Here is a 20,856-nt window from a genome sequence, read left to right on the forward strand (position 1 = left end):
AGGTTTTCTAGACCATTTCATGATAAATTCTGAACCACTTACTTGACATATAAGAAGTAATATTTTCATTCTTCTGCCTATTTGTATTGCCCCATCTTTACTTTTTCGATATTTTCTTATTGGCAGTGCTACTTTTTAAATAATGTGGCTACTAGTGACACAACAGTTTCCTATTAGGTCTAGGGTTTGACTGATGGCACCTTGAATTTTGGGGGCTTGGGAGAGGGCAGAGAAAGCTTGCTTTATTTTTTTAAGAATCCCATTTCCCCTTTATAGTTTAAAACTAGTTATTGAACTCAAACATCAGTATCTGAATCCAGACCCATCCGGATTAGGTGTTTCACCAAATCTAAAATTGCTCCTTTGTTCATCATAAGTTTGGATGAGTCCCATACCAGGTGGTCAGTGAATGTAGGAGGTTAACATTTTACTGATTCTTGTGCTTTTTTTTTGATAAAAGGGACCACATGGGTGTATCTGTGGAATCTGCAGAGAATACCATTAATCTGCATATTGTTATCCTAATGCTGCTTTTGAACGTCCTGTGCAGAAAGCATCCTCTGAGAGAATGGAACACCTGCGACAGCTGCAGAACATCATCCTGGCCGCCTACCGCGAGATCATGTGGATCAATGACTGTGAGGAGGAGGAGCTGCTCTTCGATTGGAGTGACAAGAACACCAACATCGCTCAGAAACAAGAGGCCTTCTCTGTAAGCTCGCCTCCCACCCCCGTGTTTGTAAATGCTTGCCTTGAGGCTGCCACTTCAGAGGCCTAGGAGGTGGGGGGTCAATGGACTTGTAATAATTTATCAGCCAATTATAATTCAGCCTATGTTAAAATGGTCATGAAAATCCTTCCAGCATCAGCCACATACTGGAAGATCTCAAACATCCTGTTCCATCTAAAAAATGCTACGAGTCTACTTTTTTTTAATAAAGTTTTTTTCCCTATTTTTATTTTTTATTAATCTTGGGGAATGAGTGAGGAGAGAGAGAGAAAAACATTGAATTTTTGTTCCACTTATTTGTCCATTCATTGGTTGCTTCTAGTATGTGCCCTGACCAGGGATCAAACCCCCAACCTTGGCGTATCAGGATGACGCTATAACTAACTGAGCTACTTGGCCAGGGCAAAAAAAAAAAAAAGAAAAAGAAAAAGCTAGAATTCTTGAAGAAAACATACCAGTATTCTTTGGCATTGTCCATTTCCCAAAAAAAGTTTTATATTTAACATCCAATGATGGAAATGCTGGAAGGCCAGTGGTGACTTACTCTGAAGGATTTGTTTTTCTTTCATTCACAGATACGCATGAGTCAACTGGAAGTTAAGGAAAAGGAGCTCAATAAGCTTAAACAAGAAAGTGACCAACTTGTCCTCAATCAGCATCCAGCTTCAGACAAAATTGAGGTAGGCTTCATGAGATTTACATTTTTATTAGGAAAAAAAGGGAAACTTTTCATAAAGTAAGTCTATACAAATGAATGATTCCTACTCATCATAAAGCCATGACAAGTTTATTTTATATTTTGAGATCAATACCCTAGATCAGGGCTTGACAGTCTCTGGAAAGGACCAAATAATATTTTAGGCTTGCTGGCCATCCGGTCTCTGTTGAAATTATTTAGCCCTGCCACTGCAGGGAGAAAACAACCATAGCAATACATAAATGAGTAAGCGTGACCATGTTCCAATAAAACTTTTGTCTATACGCGCAGGCAGGTGGGCCAGGTGTGGTCCCTGGGGCTGTAGTTTGCTGACCTCTGTCTTAGACTGCCATCTGTTGGCCGTGCATTAGCCGTTGGCACTGGTATGGTCACGTTGGTTGTTTAAAAAATGTGCATATTTCCTTATCAGTTAGGAAGAGTCATTGCCTTAAGCCCCTCAACCCTTCCACAAGGGTGCCTTGGACCTCCCTGGGAGCTAGGAACAGAGTGTGGTGGGGGAACCCTGCTCCAGGACTGTCCCGGTGTCTGTTCAGATCAGTCAATAGCTGTGCCATTTGGGTGAATATTTTGAATGATACTCCTAATGGTATCTATTTGTTAAAACTGGGTTTGCAAGTTTAATTTCTAGTATACCAAGAATTCCCTGTTGGAGAATTCTGTTTTTAATATTTGGAAAAAAGTTTGCTTGATGTGGAATTAGATAAAAAATGTTTCATAGCCTCATTTAAGCTCACATACCTGTTGAAGAACAGATGCCTGCCTCTGTGTGTCTGAGCGGTGGTGAGACAGCTGGTGTTTTCCTGTTTCAGGCGTACATGGATACTCTTCAGACACAGTGGAGCTGGATTCTCCAGATCACCAAATGCATCGATGTCCATCTCAAAGAAAACGCTGCCTACTTTCAGGTTTTTATACTTAATGATTTCATTGTCTTTTAGGTCTTAATTCCTTATCTTTTAGTTGTTTTAAAAGTACTGAAAACAATCTTCAAAGTACTGCCTAAGTACTACTTGTTGGTTTTTAGTTTAGAATAATGTAGATTGGTAGGTTAATGTACGTTCTGCTCTAATCTTTTCTTTCGCCACCTATCAAAATAGACTCTTAGGGAAGACAGTCCTTGAAATAGAAATAGTGGATGATGTTGCTCATTGAGTTGCTTTTCATTGACACGGGATCACTCTCGTTCTTAATAGTTTTTTGAAGAGGCCCAGTCAACAGAAGCCTACCTGAAGGGCCTTCAAGACTCCATCAGGAAGAAGTACCCCTGTGACAAGAACATGCCCCTGCAGCGCCTGCTGGACCAGATCAAGGACCTGGAGGTATCGTCTCTGACCCAGGCCCCCGGCAGCCTTACACAGGGGGGATAAAATGCCCCTGACCAGCGTGGCACGGCCTGCTGTTTAGCATTGTTGTGTATTACAACCTGTGCCCAAAGCTCACATAGCATTTTCTCATATTTTGAGAAAAGCCAAAAAGTGTTTGGTTTTCTCAAAATAAATTTCTTTACAGGCTCAGCTAATGTTGAAAATTGTTTTTGCTAACACAATTACTATTGCTCAAAACAAAACAGAGAGAATAACATGAAAATTCCTTTGGAAAAGCATACTTCAAGTTCTATCAATGTCTTTTACATAGTGAGGTTCTTTCCTGCCCACTTAATTCACGGCTATGTAGCTTCTGGAGTCACTTATTATGAAAGGTTCCCATAGTCTCTGAAGATGGATGGTTTTGTAGCTTTTTATAGCAAATGCAACTATAGCAATATCTCATTTGTAATGTCATAACAGCTATATTAATGTTATTTGAAGAAATTATAAAAATTCAAAGTATCTATGTTAAAGTATGATTTTTATTTGCAATTGCAGAAAGAACGAGAGAAAATACACGAATACAAGCGTCAGGTGCAGAACTTGGTGAACAAGTCCAAGAAGATTGTGCAGCTGAAACCGCGTAACCCAGACTACAGAAGCAGTAAACCCATTATTCTCAGGGCTCTGTGTGACTACAAACAAGACCAGGTGGGTGCTCACCTACGCAGAGCGATACCAAAGCTTTCCTTTCCTCTATGTGTAGATTTTTGTCAAAAGAGCAGAACCTAACGTAGGCTTCTGTGAGAGCCATGCTAAAGTTCTTTCTTTCGTGTACAAAGCAGCAAGTGCTGAACAAGCAGCAGCTTGTCCTGAGTCCCGTGACAGTTGTCAGTGGTGAAACAGGGCTCATGTTTAAACTATTCTGAGTCTTCATACTTTTTTCCCTCTAATGTGCAAAACTTATTTATCTTTAAACTTCTAACATAAAAGAAATGAAGCCTGTTACCTTTCTGCTGCCTATGAAGTCAATGTCAGTGCAGATTTTATGCAGCATAGAGCGTATCACTGCTCCAGGCCCTGTGGTAAATACAAAGTAAAAAGTAAGTTAAAACGGAGATGGAAGTACGTAAATATCAAGCTTGTTACATTTCACCAGTTAAGATAGTTGTCATATTTTAAGTATCCATTTTAAGAAGCTATATAGAGTTAACTTAGAAAAGAAGCCATTTAGGTATTGGAGTTAATTTAGAAAGTTACTTTTCTGAGGACCTGCTACCCGAATTTTTTTATTTAAAAATTTTTATGAACAAATGAATGAGACAAGCAACTCCCACACACTAAAATCTAATACATAAAACATTAAGTCACAAACAAAGAAAAGCTATGTGGTGATTATTACTTTTACAAAAGGATTTCTTACTTTATTAATGGGTTCCTCTGGCTATCTTTGGAAAATTATTTCACCTAATTCACTTATACACTCCTTTCAGGCTCACAGGTATTATGTAAAACATCAGTGTGGTTGGGTTGTGTAAAGATTATCTTTGAGGAGAAACTAATAAGGTAAAAGCTCAAATAGTTTGTATGTTTTCATCTCTGTTTCTGTCTTTGAGAAAGACGATGAAAACATGTACTCATGAATAAAGCCAAAACCCGCGGTTGCTTGCCTTACAGAAAATCGTGCACAAAGGCGATGAGTGCATCCTGAAGGACAACAATGAGCGCAGCAAGTGGTACGTGACCGGCCCGGGAGGCGTGGACATGCTCGTGCCCTCTGTCAGTCTGATTATTCCTCCTCCGAATCCTCTGGCTGTGGACCTCGCTGGCAAGTAAGTTGTTGAAGTTCCTTGGAACCGTGACCTGAATGGGAGTGGGGAGAAATGGGCAAATGCCTATACAAAAAACTCAGACACACCATTTGCTGCTGTAACTCCATCCTCCCAAAAGAACCTTATGAAGGTCCCCTCACATTGTCTTACAATTTTGTGTTGCAGATACTATAGTTATTGTGGGAGGATAAAAAATAACGTCTGACTGTAGGAGGACTGGGGTTTGTCATTGTCATATATTTAAAAGGCATTGTTCCAAAGTTCTTCCCTTAGACAATCAGTAATTTTGAATGTAGCCGCAAATATAAAATGCACTTAAGGTCAATATTCGCTCATTGATAGATGGAACATTCATTTTACAAACTGTCCGTGGCAGATTCTTGTAAACCACTAGTTGTGGAAATCTTCAGCACCCTCAGAATAGGGAGTGCAGCGTAATTTCCAGGCTCCAGCAGCCGTCAGCCTTCCGTGACCACACTCTCCCTGTAGCCTTACCCAGCGGCAGACCTCCCTCAGTTAAAATGTGTGTTCTGCAAACAACGTACGCCAAAAAATCATACTGTGTATTCTGATCAAAATGATTCACACTCTCTATACTAATATAGATCATTGAGAATGTGCTTTTGGAAGATAAGTTAGGCCAAATGCATTGCAACATTGAATGTTTTCAAGATAATGCATTCACCCGTTTCGGTAGTTTTTCGTGCGGTCCAGTGTGCACAGCCAGGTTTCCCATGTGGAACACAGTTTGAACCCCAGGCTCAGCGTGTTTTCCCCTTGTGCTTCCTAGGATTGAGCAATACTACGAAGCCATCTGGGCTCTGTGGAACCAACTCTACATCAACATGAAGAGCCTGGTGTCCTGGCACTATTGCATGATTGACATCGAGAAAATCAGGGCCATGACTATTGCCAAGGTATGTCCCCAGGACCGTCCAGGCTGCCTGGAAGAGGCACCAAGCTACTCCCCACAGTGTGTGTCTCGGCCAGTCAGACTTTCTAGTGATACAGCTAATGCTGTTGTAGCTCGTTGAGAGAATCAGCTTAGCCTGCCATAGAGGTTCTGGTCTGTCCAATATACAGTGGGAGGAACTCACATGTGGCTGTGGGTACAAGACTCATTAAAATTACCTGACAGACTAGTAGTACCCATGGAAAAGCAACATGGTCCTTCAATATTCTGGATCCTAGTCTTCTTAGGTGTAATGAAAAGTTAGGTCATCGGTTATTGACTGGTGATCACAGAAGTAAAAGTTGGAATAGAATTCTTGGAAGAACATCAAAGCACTAGTTACTCAAGATCAGTGATGTTCGAATTGGGGTCTAAGAATCCCAGGTGCTGGGGTCCTCTCAGGATGACTGGGATGGCAGTGCTCAGAGGGGCATGAAATGGGCGACTTTTGGCTCTCTGTAACCTTTTCTCTTTTTAGTCAGAACAGCTTTGCTGTGACTTGCTCCACATTTGGGGCTTTTGAATAATATTCCCTTCGAAGAATAAAATTACGTAGGGGGAAAAATCAGCAACCCATTGCTACGTTTCTTAGGAGCAATGTCCATACCCTCAGACCTTTTCTATCTCAATGGGCTGTGATGAGCGATGCCGCCAGCCCCGTCTCACACAGGGAGTTTCTCAGCAGACTTTTTCTTGGTTGCACGGTGGGGAGAACCCTGTATCACTTCTACCTGGTTTACTTCCAGCTGAGAACAATGCGGAAGGAAGATTACCAGAAGACACTAACCGACCTTGAGTCTCATTACCAAGAGTTCATCACAAATAGCCAAGGCTCAGAGATGTTTGGAGATGACGACAAGCGGAAAATGCAGACACAGTTCACGGATGCCCAGAAGCACTACCAGACACTGGTCATTCAGCTCCCTGGCCACCATCAGCACCAGACAGGTTGGTTTGGAGCATCTTTCTCCTGCATCAACCATATGTGCAGTTTTCAAGAGAGAGTAGTAGGCATAAAACTAGTTTCAGAATCCTTTCTTTGAAAAATTATATATTAAAATTCATTTACATGATAAATTTTCAGAATCAAAACAAATGAAGTAGCATACCTTTGTGCAGTGTGGCTTTTTTTTTTTTTTTTTTTTTTTTTTTTTTTGAGGCCTAGCGCCCTTCTAACTGGGAATTCTCTGATTTTTGTGGTCCAAACATATTTTTACAGTAAGCACAACTGAAATCACGCATATTGGTTCCTGCCAAGATGTCAACCATAATAAAGTAATTGAAACCAATAGAGAAAATGACAAGCAGGAGACATGGATGCTGGTGGAGCTCCAGAAGATTCGTAGGCAGATGGAGCTTTGCGAGGGGAGGATGGCTCTTAAAAACATTCTTCTGGCAGACCAAGGGTCATCTCACCATATCACCTTGAAAATAAATGAGCTAAAGGTAGGTATCCATTAATATTGTGCCTGATTCCAGGTATGTTTATATTTATCTGCAACCTAACAACAACAGAAAAAATACCCTGCCTGGTTTACATATTCATAGGCAAGAAACATTAATTTTTGATAAAAAAGGTTTCTAGCATGATTTTTTTTCTTTCCCATCCTTCCAAATTTGTAGATGTTCATCAAGCTGGGGATTAAGCCACCTTTCCCGTGAGTTTGTGGGTTGCAGAATCAGGCTACCGTGTTTCTCCTTTGTGCCATATAGTACTTTGTTCGTTTCAAAAGTTTTCACAAACATTAATTTGGCTTCCGCCTAAAACAACCTATGATAGGGACTAGACAGGTGGAATTATCTTTATCTATGGACAGGAAACTGGCACTGAGAGAGTTGGTTGGTAGAGTAAAAACTCAAAGCCACTGATGGAGCTGGGACCACAGCCCAGGTGTTGTAGCTCGAAGGTGAGTGATCTGCTCTGCCCAGCCAGAGCTGGGCACTACGTTGCAATATGCACAGTCTAAATTCTAAATAAGGGTTCACAGTTACACAGTGCTGATAGGGCCTCCCTGAAGAAGGAAGGCAAAGGTCAAGTCAGTCTTTTTATCGAATCCTTTACATTTAGTGAAGTTTTTAAAGACAAAAATGATCACAAGGATCACAGCTAAATTAAAAGAGCTTGCCTTCTTTTTCGACAGAGTGTGCAGAATGATTCTCAAGCAATTGCTGAAGTTCTCAACCAGCTTAAAGATATGCTGGCTAATTTCAGAGGTTCGGAAAAATATTGCTATTTACAGAATGAGATATTTGGGCTGTTTCAGAAACTGGAAAATATCAATGGCGTTACAGATGGCTACTTAAATAGGTAATTACAACTCATACTTATCTCAGACCTTTTGGTTTGCTCAAACTTTATTTTGCCAGACAATACAAAATATTGTCTTCTTTATATGCTTGGCTTGCTGAATCTGTTGCTTTACAGTTTCTGTTTCACTTAAGGCTTCACTGTCTTCTGTGCTTTTGAGGGAGGGTCCTATAGATAAGGGTGTTAATTCCACTGTTTTCAGATCTAGGGTGTATTACATTTAAGGTATACTTCAGGGCCAGGACTTGGAATTCTCCAGCTAGTGCAAAATGGTGGTCTGAAGCATGGGGGTAGGGAGAATGTATTGCTCCTTCGGCTTATAAACTAGGCAAAATAAATTACCTGCTTTCACGTTGTTCCGTTTCCCTAATAGTGGCAGGAGCCAGATGTTCAGAGTTTAATGAAGTCACCAGCAATACCGTTTGCCTCTTTTGCTCCTTACAGCCTATGTGCAGTGCGAGCACTATTGCAGGCCATTCTCCAGACAGAGGACATGTTAAAGGTTTACGAAGCCCGACTCACTGAAGAAGAAACGGTCTACCTGGATCTGGACAAGGTGGAAGCGTACCGCTGTGGACTGAAGGTAATATGAAGGGATGTAACAGTAGCCAATTTATAGGAGGTAATTCAGGACTCAGTCCCCAACGATAAAGCTTCACTAAGTTTTCATGAGTTTTGAGGATTACCAGACTTCATTGACCACACATGTTGATAATAAGTATCTCTAGTACACCTTTTTCCAGAGTGTGTTAGTAGGAACTGTGTGAGAAAGTAATTTGTGGTGAGACTAGTCTGGGGAATGCTTAGTTAAACGTAATTAAACTGGTTTCTTTACTGTAGGACTCCTCAGAACCATTAATACATTAATATATGTCATAATTATTCAGGAATGGAGTAGAGTGTAATATTTAGCATTTCTGAAACTAATTTACACATTTCATTTTTTTTTTCAATGGGATAGCACAAGGAACTAAATCACTGGCACAAATATTGGGAAATGCAATCAGTAAATATATTTTCCTGAATTGATTATGACTTAAAGATATGAACAATTGAAAAAGTTTTATAAGTTTTTTTAGTTTGGTGATTTGCAGTGAGGAATGAAGTAGGAGATGAGATGAATTTGTATCCTTTTTTTCTCTGATGACAGAAAATTAAAAATGACTTGAACTTGAAGAAGTCATTGTTGGCCACCATGAAGACAGAACTGCAGAAAGCCCAGCAGATCTACTCCCAGACTTCACAGCAGTATCCACTTCATGACCTGGATCTGGGCAAGTTCAGTATAAAAGTCACACAGCTGACAGATCGCTGGCAGAGAATAGATAAACAGATAGACTATAGGTATGCTGACCTCTCCCACACTTTCTTCCCGTTGTTTGTTCCTAAGATAACGTCACTTGAAATAATCACTATAAAAAAGTAATGGTTCTGTTTTGTATGTAAGTTAGTACAGGCGTTCTATTTATGGACTGCCTAAAGGCAGCTCTGTTGGAAATGGAAAGACAGTGCATCACAATAGCCAAGCTTGATCTACTCATGCCAGGTGCCATGCAGGTTCTTTGAGAAATAGTAGAAGTGCTATTTTGTACTCATGCTCTTTTGTGCCCTATAAACAAGCTCTTGTCATGACTGTTGGAGGAAGTAGATGCTTTTTCAGTAAAAGTTTGTGAAAAATTAAATCTTAACAAAAGAAATGCCTTACTGCACATGAGGGTTTAAAAAATATCTTCTGAATCTTGCTTGTAGTTCATTTTACTAGTACTGCTTTTTAAAAATGTCTTTATTGATATGTAATTCATGTCATACAATTCACCCATTTAATGTGTACAGTTCAGTGGTTTTGAGAGTATTCAGAATTGTGTAACCATCACTACAATCTGAGTTCAGAACATTTACATCACCCCCAAAAAGAGACCCTATACCCACTAGCCATCACTACCTCCCGACTTTGTCTGTATAGATTCGCCTGTTCTGGGTATTTCATATAAATGGAATCATACAACACACGGTCATTCGTAACTGGCTTTTTCACTTAGCATGGTGTTTTCGAGGCTCATGCATGGTATTGCATGTGTCAGTACTCCATTCCTTTTTATGGCTGAATAATATTTTATGTATGGATATATACCATATTTTTTTTATCCTTTCATCAGCTGATGGATATTTGGGTTGTTTGCAGTTTTTGACTCTTGTGAAAAATCCTGCCATGAACATTCATGTATAAGTTTGTATGTGGATGTATGTTTTCATTTCTCTTGGGTATATGCCAAGTGGAATTGCTTGGTCATATGGTAACTTTATGTTCAATACTTTGAGAGACAATAGCAGTGCTTTAACAATTTTAATAATTTCACCTGCATTTCCCCTAGATTATGGGACCTGGAGAAACAAATCAAGCAACTGAGGAATTACCGTGATAACTATCAGACTTTCTGCAAGTGGCTCTATGAGGCCAAACGCCGCCAGGATTCCCTAGAGTCCATGAAGTTTGGAGATTCCAACACAGTCATGCGATTTTTGAATGAGCAGAAGGTAAAACTCAACTTGTCATCTGTTTCAAATTATTTGGGTGTAAGCTGTATTTTCCTTTGGTTTTCATAGCAGTGCCTAGGTTTGAAATGATTAATATTACAGGCCTATATTGTGAATGTTTAAAGGCTGCCCAGAGAGAGACGATTGAGATATTTACAAAGAAATGCAATTATGAATACAGAAATAATGTAATGTACTAAAGTATTTTTATAAATTGAGGTAAAAGGACCAGAAAAGAATTCTGACTAGAAAGTAACCTTTTAGGTAGCTAGTAAGTTGAAGAACTTTGTTCTCTTTTCTGAATAGAACATATGCTCATCTCTTAAGGTTGAACTGCGAGAATGTGAGAGGTCAGTACATGTAGTAATAAACTGAGAGAAAAAAAATACAACAGTGGTTAGAGAGTGAAATAACATTTATTTTAAAATATATATACACTTTAACACTTGTAAATAATATTTTATTTTTATATAGAACTTGCATAATGAAATTTCTGGCAAACGAGACAAAGCAGAAGAAGTACAAAAAGTTGCGGAACTTTGTGCAAATTCAATTAAGGTATGCTGGTTTCACAAAGAATGTTGGTATTTCATCAAGAATATTATTAACTGCATTATTTTCTGACTTACTTTCAAGATGATAAACTTCTTGAGGATAGCAATTATGGATTTCATATATTCTCTCCTGAGAAAACCATAAAAATTTGTTATCCATTAACTTGAATTCATTACACATTGGCAGTATCTGTGGGAACGAACTGGTCTTCATTCTTTAGAGTGGTGGCATGTGCAGAACTCTCCAGTTAGCCTGCAAAGATGTTCTGCGAGGGTTAATAATGCAATATTTGCTGCTTGGGCGCTCGCTGTATAATGAGAGCCTTTGGGGTAGGTCATTAGGAATATAGTTTGATGATTTGAAATTGTGGAAGTGTAGGTATCAGTAACTCCTTTTAAGTTCACTAAGTATGTTTTTCTTAAACTTGATTATTCTTCAGGATTATGAACTCCAGCTGGCATCATACACCTCAGGACTGGAAACTTTACTGAACATACCTATTAAGAGGACCATGGTTCAATCTCCCTCTGGGGTGATTCTGCAAGAGGTAGGTATATCATTACATATCTCTTGGGGCCTGCCCTTCCTTCTGCCTCTTCCCTTTTACCTGTCCTCTTCCTGTCTTACCAACAGTCCCTAAACTCATCTCGTGTTACAGAGTATCCACTCAGAAAGATCCAGTAGTAGGTTATGCTCCGTCTAGTGTGAGACATCAGTATGTGATGCATTTTAGGAATGGTCAGTAGATGTCTGCATCTGTTGTCCATATATTAGAATCTTTGCATAAAATAGGCTTAAATGCTGGATTTAATGAGGGAGACTTTTAAAATAAAAAATACCTTGTAGATTTTTAAAAGATAACTTTTTCCCAAAGATGTCAGAGAACATCACTTGTCAGGAGACTTAAGGGAAACGCCCTGAAGTCGTGAGGATGTTTTAGGTCTTTATTTTGATGTATTGCTAGAATTTGGCATTACCGTGCATGAAAGAAGAGAATTCACTCTTTAAATTATAATTTTACTATTTCATTGTTTTAGGAGACAAAATCGGTCAACTTGCATATGGCCTTTTTTGGAATGTAATACCTTTTTTTTCTTCTTCCACTCCGTTTCTCCAAGGCCGCAGATGTGCATTCTCGATACATAGAACTACTTACAAAGTCTGGAGACTATTACAGATTCTTAAGTGAGATGCTGAAGAGTTTGGAAGATCTGAAGGTAATTTACTTATTTTCCTTGAAGCATCAAAAAATAGAGTAGAACTTATTGTTACTGCCTCATTGTAACATGGATTTGGGCATACTTACTGGTAAAACTATGTTTTCTCTACACAATTAGTATAATATACACAGTTTCCTTATAAGCCTGGCGTTAGTCCCATGCTCCAGTATACTGCTTAAAATGCCTTAGGTAATATTTCCAAAATTGTAGGTATTTTACCTTGCCCCAAACCAGTAATTTTACTTACAATTTGGTCAAGGAATTTGCTTTATTTTTTTGTATTAAATGAAGCCTAAGAACATCCTAGGTGAGCTGTATTTGAATTCTTTCATGTTGAGTGATTGTTTAATTTACTCCTTATTTCAAATATTTGAATTGAGCATAGATGGAAACTTATACCTTGAAACAAAAAAAACATAATTCATAAAACCATAAGCTTTGGGTCTTGAAAGAAATGACCTCATTTACAGATGAAGAGGCTGAAACTCAAATCTGTAACTTTTGATAAGATCATACAAGCAGTTGGTAGAAGAATTATGAGGAAAATACAGATTTGTTGAATTTTTGTCAAGTAGTTTTGTCTTATACCACTCTGTGTGTGTGCTGTGTGTGCTCAAGTATGCTTGTATGTGTGTATATTTGTCAGTGGGTAAAGAGAAATGAGAATGTATATTGGTCTGGGAGGGGAAAAGTACTGCTTCTTTCTCATGATATGAGGTGTTTTTGTTTCAACATATTTTTGATGTTACTTTTATAGCTGAAAAATACCAAGATTGAAGTTTTGGAAGAGGAGCTCAAACTGGCCCGGGATGCCAACTCTGAAAACTGCAATAAGAACAAATTCCTGGATCAGAACCTGCAGAAATGCCAGACAGAGTGTTCCCAGGCCAGAGCAAAGCTTGTGAGCCTGGAGGAACTAAAGAGACAAGCTGAGCTGGATGGAAAGGCAGCAAAGCAAAATCTAGACAGGTGCTATGGCCAAATAAAAGAACTCAATGAGAAGATCACCAGACTAACTTATGAGATCGAAGATGAAAAAAGAAGAAGAAAGGCCGTGGAAGACAGATTAGATCAACAGAAGAGTGACTATGACCAACTGCAGAAAGCCAGGCAGTGTGAAAAGGAGAGCCTTGGTTGGCAAAAAATAGAGTCTGAAAAAGCCATCAAAGAAAAGGAGTGCGAGATAGAAAGACTGAGGATTCTTCTGCAGGAGGAGAGTTCCCGGAAGAGAGAATATGAAAATGAGCTGGCAAAGGTAAGAAACCACTATAATGAGGAGATCAGTAATTTAAGGAACAAGTTTGAAACAGAGATTAATATTACGAAGACCACCATCAAGGAGATATCCATGCAAAAGGAGGATGATTCCAAAAATCTTAGAAACCAGCTTGAAAGACTCTCAAGGGAAAATCGGGATCTGAAGGATGAAGTTGTCAGGCTGAATGACAGCATCCTACAGACCACGGAGCATCGAAGGAGGGCTGAAGAAGATGCCCTTCAGCAAAAAGCCTGTGGCTCTGAGATGATGCAAAAGAAGCAACATCTGGAGATGGAGCTTAAGCAGGTAATCCAGCAGCGCTCTGAGGACAATGCAAGACACAAACAGTCCCTTGAGGAGGCTGCAAAGACTATTCAGGACAAAAATAAGGAGATTGAAAGACTCAAAGCTGACTTTCAGGAGGAGGCCAAGCGCCGCTGGGAATATGAAAATGAACTGGCTAAGGTAAGAAACAATTACGATGAGGAAATCATTAGCTTAAAAAACCAGTTTGAAACAGAGATCAACATCACCAAGACGACCATCCACCAGCTCACCATGCAGAAGGAAGAAGACACCAGTGGCTACCGAGCTCAGATAGATAACCTCACCAGAGAAAACAGGAACCTGTGTGAAGAAATAAAGAGGTTGAAGAACACTTTAGCCCAGACCACAGAGAATCTCAGGAGGGTCGAAGAGAATATCCAGCAGCAGAAGGCCACTGGCTTGGAGGCATCTCAGAGAAAGCAGCAGCTGGAGGTGGAGCTGAGACAGGTCACTCAGATGCGAGCAGAAGAAAGCCTGAGATATAAGCAGTCTCTTGATGATGCTGCCATGACGATCCAAGACAAAAACAAGGAGATAGAAAGGTTAAAACAACTTGTAGAATCAGAAACAAATGAACGCAAATGCCTGGAAGATGAAAAGGCTAAATTGCAAAGGGCCCAGTACGACCTGCAGAAAGCAAATAGCAGTGCAACAGAGACAATAAGCAAATTGAAGGTTCAGGAGAAAGAACTAACGCGCCTGAGAATTGACTATGAAAGGATTTCTCAGGAGAGGATTGTGAAGGAGCAGGACATCACAAGATTCCAGAATTCTCTGAAAGACTTGCAGCTACAGAAGCAGATGGTGGAAGAGGAGCTGAATCGGCTAAAGAGGACAGCCTCAGAAGACTCCTCCAAGAGGAAGCAACTAGAGGAGGAGCTAGAAGGCATGAGGAGGTCTTTGAAGGAACAAGCGATAAAAATCACCAACTTGACCCAGCAGCTGGAACAGGCATCCATTGTTAAGAAAAGGAGTGAGGATGACCTCCGGCAGCAGAGGGATGTGCTGGACGGCCACCTGAGGGAGAAGCAGAGGACCCAGGAAGAGCTGAGGAGGCTCTCTTTGGAGGTAGAAGCCCTGCAGCGGCAGCTGCTCCAGGAACAAGAAAATGTCAAACAGGCTCACTTGAGGAATGAGCATTTCCAGAAGGTGATAGAAGATAAAAGCAGAAGCTTAAATGAAAGCAAAATAGAAATCGAGAGGCTCCAGTCTCTCACAGAGAACTTGACCAAGGACCATTTGATGTTGGAAGAGGAACTACGGAACTTGAGGCTGGAATACGACGAACTCAGGAGGGGCCGAAGTGAAGCAGATAGTGATAAAAACGCAACCATCTCTGAATTAAGGAGCCAACTGCAGATCAGCAACAACCGGACCCTGGAACTGCAGGGGCTGATTAATGATTTACAGAGAGAGAGGGAAAATTTGAGACAGGAAATTGAGAAATTCCAAAAGCAGGCTTTAGAGGTATTCACAAATATTTGATCACAGCTCCACTGTCTCTCAAATAATTCACCCCATTATCATCTTACCTGACTGTGCTCTTGCTACTGAGATGAATGCTTGTAGAGAGCCTGATTTTTCTTTTTATTACTGAACTAGCATCTTTAGTCATCCAGACAACTGCTTTAAAGTAACTTCAGTGCTCTTTGCCCTTCTATTCTGTCACTGCATCAGTGCCAATTCGTGTGTGACCTGTGTTTGACCCTGCTTTTAGAACTTTAGCATGGCTGTAACATCTGAGATCACTTCCTCTGGTGTTGCACTCTATTTTCTAGAAGTGGCTCCTACTTGGTGAGCTGTGACCTACAGTTTTAATTTAAATTAAAAAAAAATAAAATCCGTATCATGGGCATTTTCTGTGCAATATTAAAACCACTTTTCTCTCTTCCTTACACTAATTTTTGTGCATGCATTATTCTCCTCTCTTGATCATGGCCCTGTTTGTTTCGCTTTTATTTTTTTAACCCCTAATTTAAAAATAACTTCTTTAACCTCTAATACATTTGACTTCTATAGACAATATTTGTGTGGGGTTGGGCGTGGGGTATGTATATATTTAAAGATTTTTATTGCTTTTTAAAACATATTAATATAACTGTAACAGGTGATGTGTAGCTATAGCAGGTATGATTACCTGGAATAGAACTCCCTCTATTTTTAAAAAATATAATTACTGTTAAGGATAAGACAGGACTACAACTTCTTCTAGTTCTTTTATGGAAAAAAAATAGTAAGTATGAAGCCATATCTCAAAGTGGCACCATATAGCAACAGAAGGTGAGATGTAGGTATAGCAGGTGTAATTACCTGGAATAGAACTCCCTGTATTTTTTCAAAACATAATTGCCATTAAGAATAAGACAGGACTACAACTTCTCCTAGTTCCTTTTATGGAAAAAATAGTAAATACGAAGCCATTTCTCAGAGTGGCAACATATAGCTACAGAATTTTTTTCATGAATGTGTAAGATGACAAAATAACATTACAGCTGGAGAAAAGGAAGGAAGGGAAAAAAGTAAACAAGTATTTCTTTTTAAAAATGTAGAAAAAGAGGTTAAATTATGGTAGTCATATGATATGATCCAAACCTTTTTTTTTTTCCATTTCTTTTTAAATTCTAGGCATCTAATAGGATTCAGGAATCAAAGAGTCAGTGCACTCAGGTGGTGCAGGAAAGAGAGAGCCTTCTGGTGAAAATCAAGGTTCTGGAGCAAGATAAGATCAGACTGCAGAGGCTGGAGGATGAGCTGAACCGGATGAAAGCAACTCTGGACGCAGAAAATAGGGTGAAACAGCACCTTGAGTGTGAGAAACAACAAATCCAGAATGACCTGAATCAGTGGAAAACTCAATATTCTCGCAAAGAAGAGGCTATTCGAAAGATAGAGTCAGAAAGAGAAAAGAGCGAGAGAGAGAAGAACTGCCTTAAGAGTGAGGTTGAAAGACTCCAAGCAGAGATCAAGAGGATTGAAGAGAGGTGCAGGCGAAAGTTGGAGGATTCTACCAGAGAGACACAGTCACAGTTGGAAATAGAACGCTCCCGACTTCAGAGGGAAATTGACAAACTCAAACAGCGCCCATATGGGTCCCACCGGGAGACCCAGACTGAGTATGAATGGACTGTTGACTCTGCCAAGCTGGTGTTTGATGGACTGAGAAAGAAGGTGACGGCGATGCAGCTCTACGAGTGCCAGTTGATTGACAAAACAACCTTGGACAAACTGCTGAAGGGGAAAAAGTCAGTGGAAGAAGTTGCTTCTGAAATCCAGCCTTTCCTTCGGGGCGCAGGAGCTATCGCTGGAGCATCTGTTTCCCCTAAGGAAAAGTTCTCTTTGGTAGAGGCCAAAAGAAAGAAACTAATCACCCCAGAATCCGCAGTCATGCTTCTGGAGGCCCAGGCAGCTACAGGTGGTATAATTGATCCCCATAGGAATGAGAAGCTGACTGTTGACAGTGCAATAGCTCGGGACCTCATTGACTTCGATGACCGTCAACAGATATATACAGCAGAAAAAGCTATCACTGGTTTTGATGATCCATTTTCAGGCAAGACAGTATCTCTTTCAGAAGCCATCAAGAAAAATTTGATTGATAGAGAAACTGGAATGCGTCTGCTAGAAGCCCAGATTGCTTCAGGGGGGATAGTGGACCCCGTGAACAGTGTCTTTTTGCCAAAAGATATAGCCTTGGCTCGTGGGCTGATTGACAGAGATTTGTATCGGTCCCTAAATGATCCCCGAGATAGTCAGAAAAAGTTTGTAGATCCAGTCACCCAGAAGAAGGTCAGCTACATGCAACTGAGGGAACGGTGCAGAATCGAACCTCACACTGGTCTTCTCTTGCTGTTGGTACAGAAGAGAAGTATGTCCTTCCAAGGAATCAGACAACCTGTGACCGTTTCTGAGCTAGTAGATTCTGGTATATTGGGACTCAACACTGTAAATGAGCTGGAATCAGGTCGAATTTCTTATGATGAGGTTGGTGAGAGAATTAAGGACTTCCTTCAGGGTTCGAGCTGCATAGCAGGCATTTACAATGAGACCACAAAACAGAAGCTTGGCATTTATGAGGCCATGAAAATTGGCTTGGTTCGACCTGGTACTGCTCTGGAGTTGCTGGAAGCCCAAGCAGCTACTGGCTTTATAGTGGATCCTGTTAGCAACTTGAGGTTAACTGTGGAAGAAGCCTATAAAAGAGGTCTGGTGGGTATTGAGTTCAAAGAGAAGCTCCTGTCTGCAGAACGAGCTGTCACTGGGTATAATGATCCTGAAACAGGAAACATCATCTCTTTGTTCCAAGCCATGAACAAGGAACTCATTGAGAAGGGCCATGGCATTCGATTATTAGAAGCACAGATTGCAACTGGTGGGATTATCGACCCAAAGGAGAGCCATCGATTACCAGTTGACATTGCATACAAAAGGGGCTACTTTAATGAGGAGCTCAGTGAGATTCTCTCAGATCCAACTGATGATACAAAAGGATTTTTTGATCCAAACACTGAAGAAAATCTTACCTATTTACAACTAAAAGAAAGATGCATCAAGGATGAGGAAACGGGACTCTGTCTACTGCCTCTGAAAGAAAAGAAGAAGCAGGTGCAGACATCACAGAAGAATACCCTGAGGAAGCGTAGAGTGGTCATTGTGGACCCAGAAACCAACAAGGAGATGTCTGTTCAGGAGGCTTACAAGAAGGGCCTTATCGATTATGAAACCTTTAAAGAACTGTGTGAGCAGGAGTGTGAGTGGGAAGAAATAACCATCACTGGATCTGATGGCTCCACCAGGGTGGTCCTGGTAGATAGAAAGACAGGCAGTCAGTATGATATTCAAGATGCTATTGACAAGGGCCTCGTTGACAGGAAGTTCTTCGATCAGTACCGATCTGGCAGCCTCAGCCTCACTCAGTTTGCTGATATGATCTCCTTGAAAAATGGTGTTGGCAACAGCATTGGCATGGGTGGTAGTGTCAGTGATGATGTTTTTAGCAACTCCCGACATGAGTCAGTAACTAAGATTTCTACTATATCTAGTGTCAGGAATTTAACCATCAAGAGCAGCTCTCTGTCTGACCCTCTGGAGGAATCGAGCCCTATCGCAGCCATCTTTGACACAGAAAACCTGGAGAAGATCTCCGTTGCAGAAGGTATCGAGCGGGGCATTGTGGATAGCATCACTGGCCAGAGGCTTCTGGAGGCTCAGGCCTGTACAGGCGGCATCATCCACCCAACCACCAGTCAGAAGCTGTCGCTGCAGGATGCCCTCTCCCAGGGTCTGATTGACCAAGATATGGCCACCAGGCTAAAGCCTGCCCAGAAAGCCTTCATTGGCTTTGAAGGTGTGAAGGGAAAGAAGATGTCGGCAGCAGAGGCAGTGAAAGAAAAATGGCTTCCTTATGAGGCTGGTCAGCGCTTCATGGAATTCCAGTACCTCACTGGAGGCCTAGTTGACCCGGAAGTGCATGGGAGAATAAGCATGGAAGAAGCCATCAGAAAGGGGTTCATCGATGGCCGAGCAGCTCAGAGGCTGCAGGACACCAGCAGTTATGCCAAAATCCTGACCTGCCCCAAAACCAAGTTAAAAATATCCTATAAGGATGCTATGAATCGCTCTATGGTGGAAGATGTCACTGGCCTACGCCTTCTGGAGGCCGCCTCTGTCTCATCCAAGGGCTTGCCCAGCCCTTATAACGTGTCTTCTGCCCCAGGCTCCCGCTCCGGCTCCCGCTCAGGCTCCCGCTCTGGCTCCCGCTCTGGCTCCCGCAGTGGGTCCCGGAGAGGAAGCTTTGATGCAACTGGGAATTCTTCCTACTCTTACTCCTACACCTTTAGCAGTAGCTCTATTGGGCACTAATAGTCAACTGGAAATGGTTGTTATACCTTGACTTCATTCATATGAATTTTCACTTTATTAAATAAGAAAGAAACCTGGTGCTTGCAGTATAGTGATAGGATTTTCTGTGCTTAAGGAAACAGCCTAAGTTGAAATCAAGTAGTAAAGGCTGTTCAGGCTTTTTATCTTCTTAGCTCACCTCAACTAATGTAATACACTGGATGTAGTGTATCTGAAGTGGTAATCATTTGTAAGGATAGCACAAATTGAATTTAGAATTTGTTCTGTGTTTAGATTTTTGATTGATTCTTCTTGAAGTTCTTTTGGCCTATAATACAGATTTCTGTTCTTAGAGATGAAAATTAAATGGATCATTAATATTTTAGTCATTTTGTTTCTCATCTAAATAGTTCCCCTTTCTGTATTAGGAGATTCCCACCCTCCCACCCCCTGCCAAAAGAAACCCACCCAAACTTAAGCATTTTGGAATGAGTCTTCTTCAGTTTTAGAATATGGATTGTATGACCCCATACACTCTTATGTATCTGTTTGGTTTGGTATTAATTTGACTGTTCATGATAGCAGCAATCTTTGCTTTTCTTTGGTCAAAGTTTCCTGTTTATTTTGCTTGTCATTTTCATTGTACTTTAAAAAGCTGTCTGTGAAGTTTGCTATTCTGGCAATAAACTTTTGGACTTTTGAATTTTTTGTGTTTTGACTTAATATGTTTATACACACAAGGCCATTTAGCAGCAGCTTTTTGCAAAATACGCGTTAAGAAAGACCATTTATAAACCATTTTAGTTCTGAATTCTTGTTAGAATTTTGTCTTCGAACATAGTTCTTTCAACACTTCTTGAGTGCCTGTTGTGTATCAGGTAGAGTACTTGGAAATAAGCCCATGTGAATGAAGGCCAGGCCAGAGGCCAGTACCCACTTCTACTTTATTTTCGACTATGAGTACCAAGTAGTATGAGCAGAAGTCATCATCATAACATTTAAAAAGCATGAGGTGGTCAAGATTCTATTTTTGGGTATACTCAAAATGCATGGTATTTCATTTTGTCCCCGAAAAGAATTGTCCTTGAATCCATGAGATAGAAGCCTATTCTTGCGATCAAAAGAGAAACTTGAAATTGAGCAAGAAATTAAATTAACATGATTTTACTGAGTACCTATGTTGTGTCTACTATTGGGCTAGGTACTATGAGGATTCAGTAGAATTTAGAAGGCCTCTGACTTCAGGCCTGTAGAGTCTGGATGGGGAAGAAGATAC

At 40.5% G+C, this 20,856-nt stretch overlaps 1 protein-coding gene across 3 annotated transcripts in view; it reads left to right on the forward strand.

The window, feature by feature from the left end:
* DSP (desmoplakin) overlaps window positions 1–20,283 on the forward strand; it is a 40,419-nt gene extending 20,136 nt beyond the window's left edge. The window contains exons 7-24 of one of the 3 annotated variants that reach the window (XM_053920362.2): window positions 551–712; window positions 1,306–1,410; window positions 2,258–2,353; window positions 2,642–2,767; window positions 3,314–3,466; window positions 4,433–4,587; window positions 5,378–5,504; window positions 6,286–6,487; window positions 6,759–6,985; window positions 7,681–7,847; window positions 8,292–8,430; window positions 8,998–9,191; window positions 10,220–10,382; window positions 10,857–10,940; window positions 11,377–11,484; window positions 12,056–12,154; window positions 12,915–13,412; window positions 16,368–20,283. In XM_053920362.2, coding sequence (XP_053776337.1) covers window positions 551–712; window positions 1,306–1,410; window positions 2,258–2,353; window positions 2,642–2,767; window positions 3,314–3,466; window positions 4,433–4,587; window positions 5,378–5,504; window positions 6,286–6,487; window positions 6,759–6,985; window positions 7,681–7,847; window positions 8,292–8,430; window positions 8,998–9,191; window positions 10,220–10,382; window positions 10,857–10,940; window positions 11,377–11,484; window positions 12,056–12,154; window positions 12,915–13,412; window positions 16,368–19,601 — 6,039 coding nt within the window. In that variant the 3' untranslated portion in view covers window positions 19,602–20,283. Of the gene's footprint in view, window positions 1–550; window positions 713–1,305; window positions 1,411–2,257; window positions 2,354–2,641; window positions 2,768–3,313; window positions 3,467–4,432; window positions 4,588–5,377; window positions 5,505–6,285; window positions 6,488–6,758; window positions 6,986–7,680; window positions 7,848–8,291; window positions 8,431–8,997; window positions 9,192–10,219; window positions 10,383–10,856; window positions 10,941–11,376; window positions 11,485–12,055; window positions 12,155–12,914; window positions 15,210–16,367 lie in introns of all 3 variants that reach the window. The other 2 variants (XM_045189098.3, XM_053920361.2) reach the window with 2 other exon arrangements.
* Window positions 20,284–20,856: the final 573 nt, after the last annotated feature.

This window comes from Desmodus rotundus, chromosome 3, assembly GCF_022682495.2.
Source record: "Desmodus rotundus isolate HL8 chromosome 3, HLdesRot8A.1, whole genome shotgun sequence".
Lineage (NCBI taxonomy): Eukaryota > Metazoa > Chordata > Mammalia > Chiroptera > Phyllostomidae > Desmodus > Desmodus rotundus.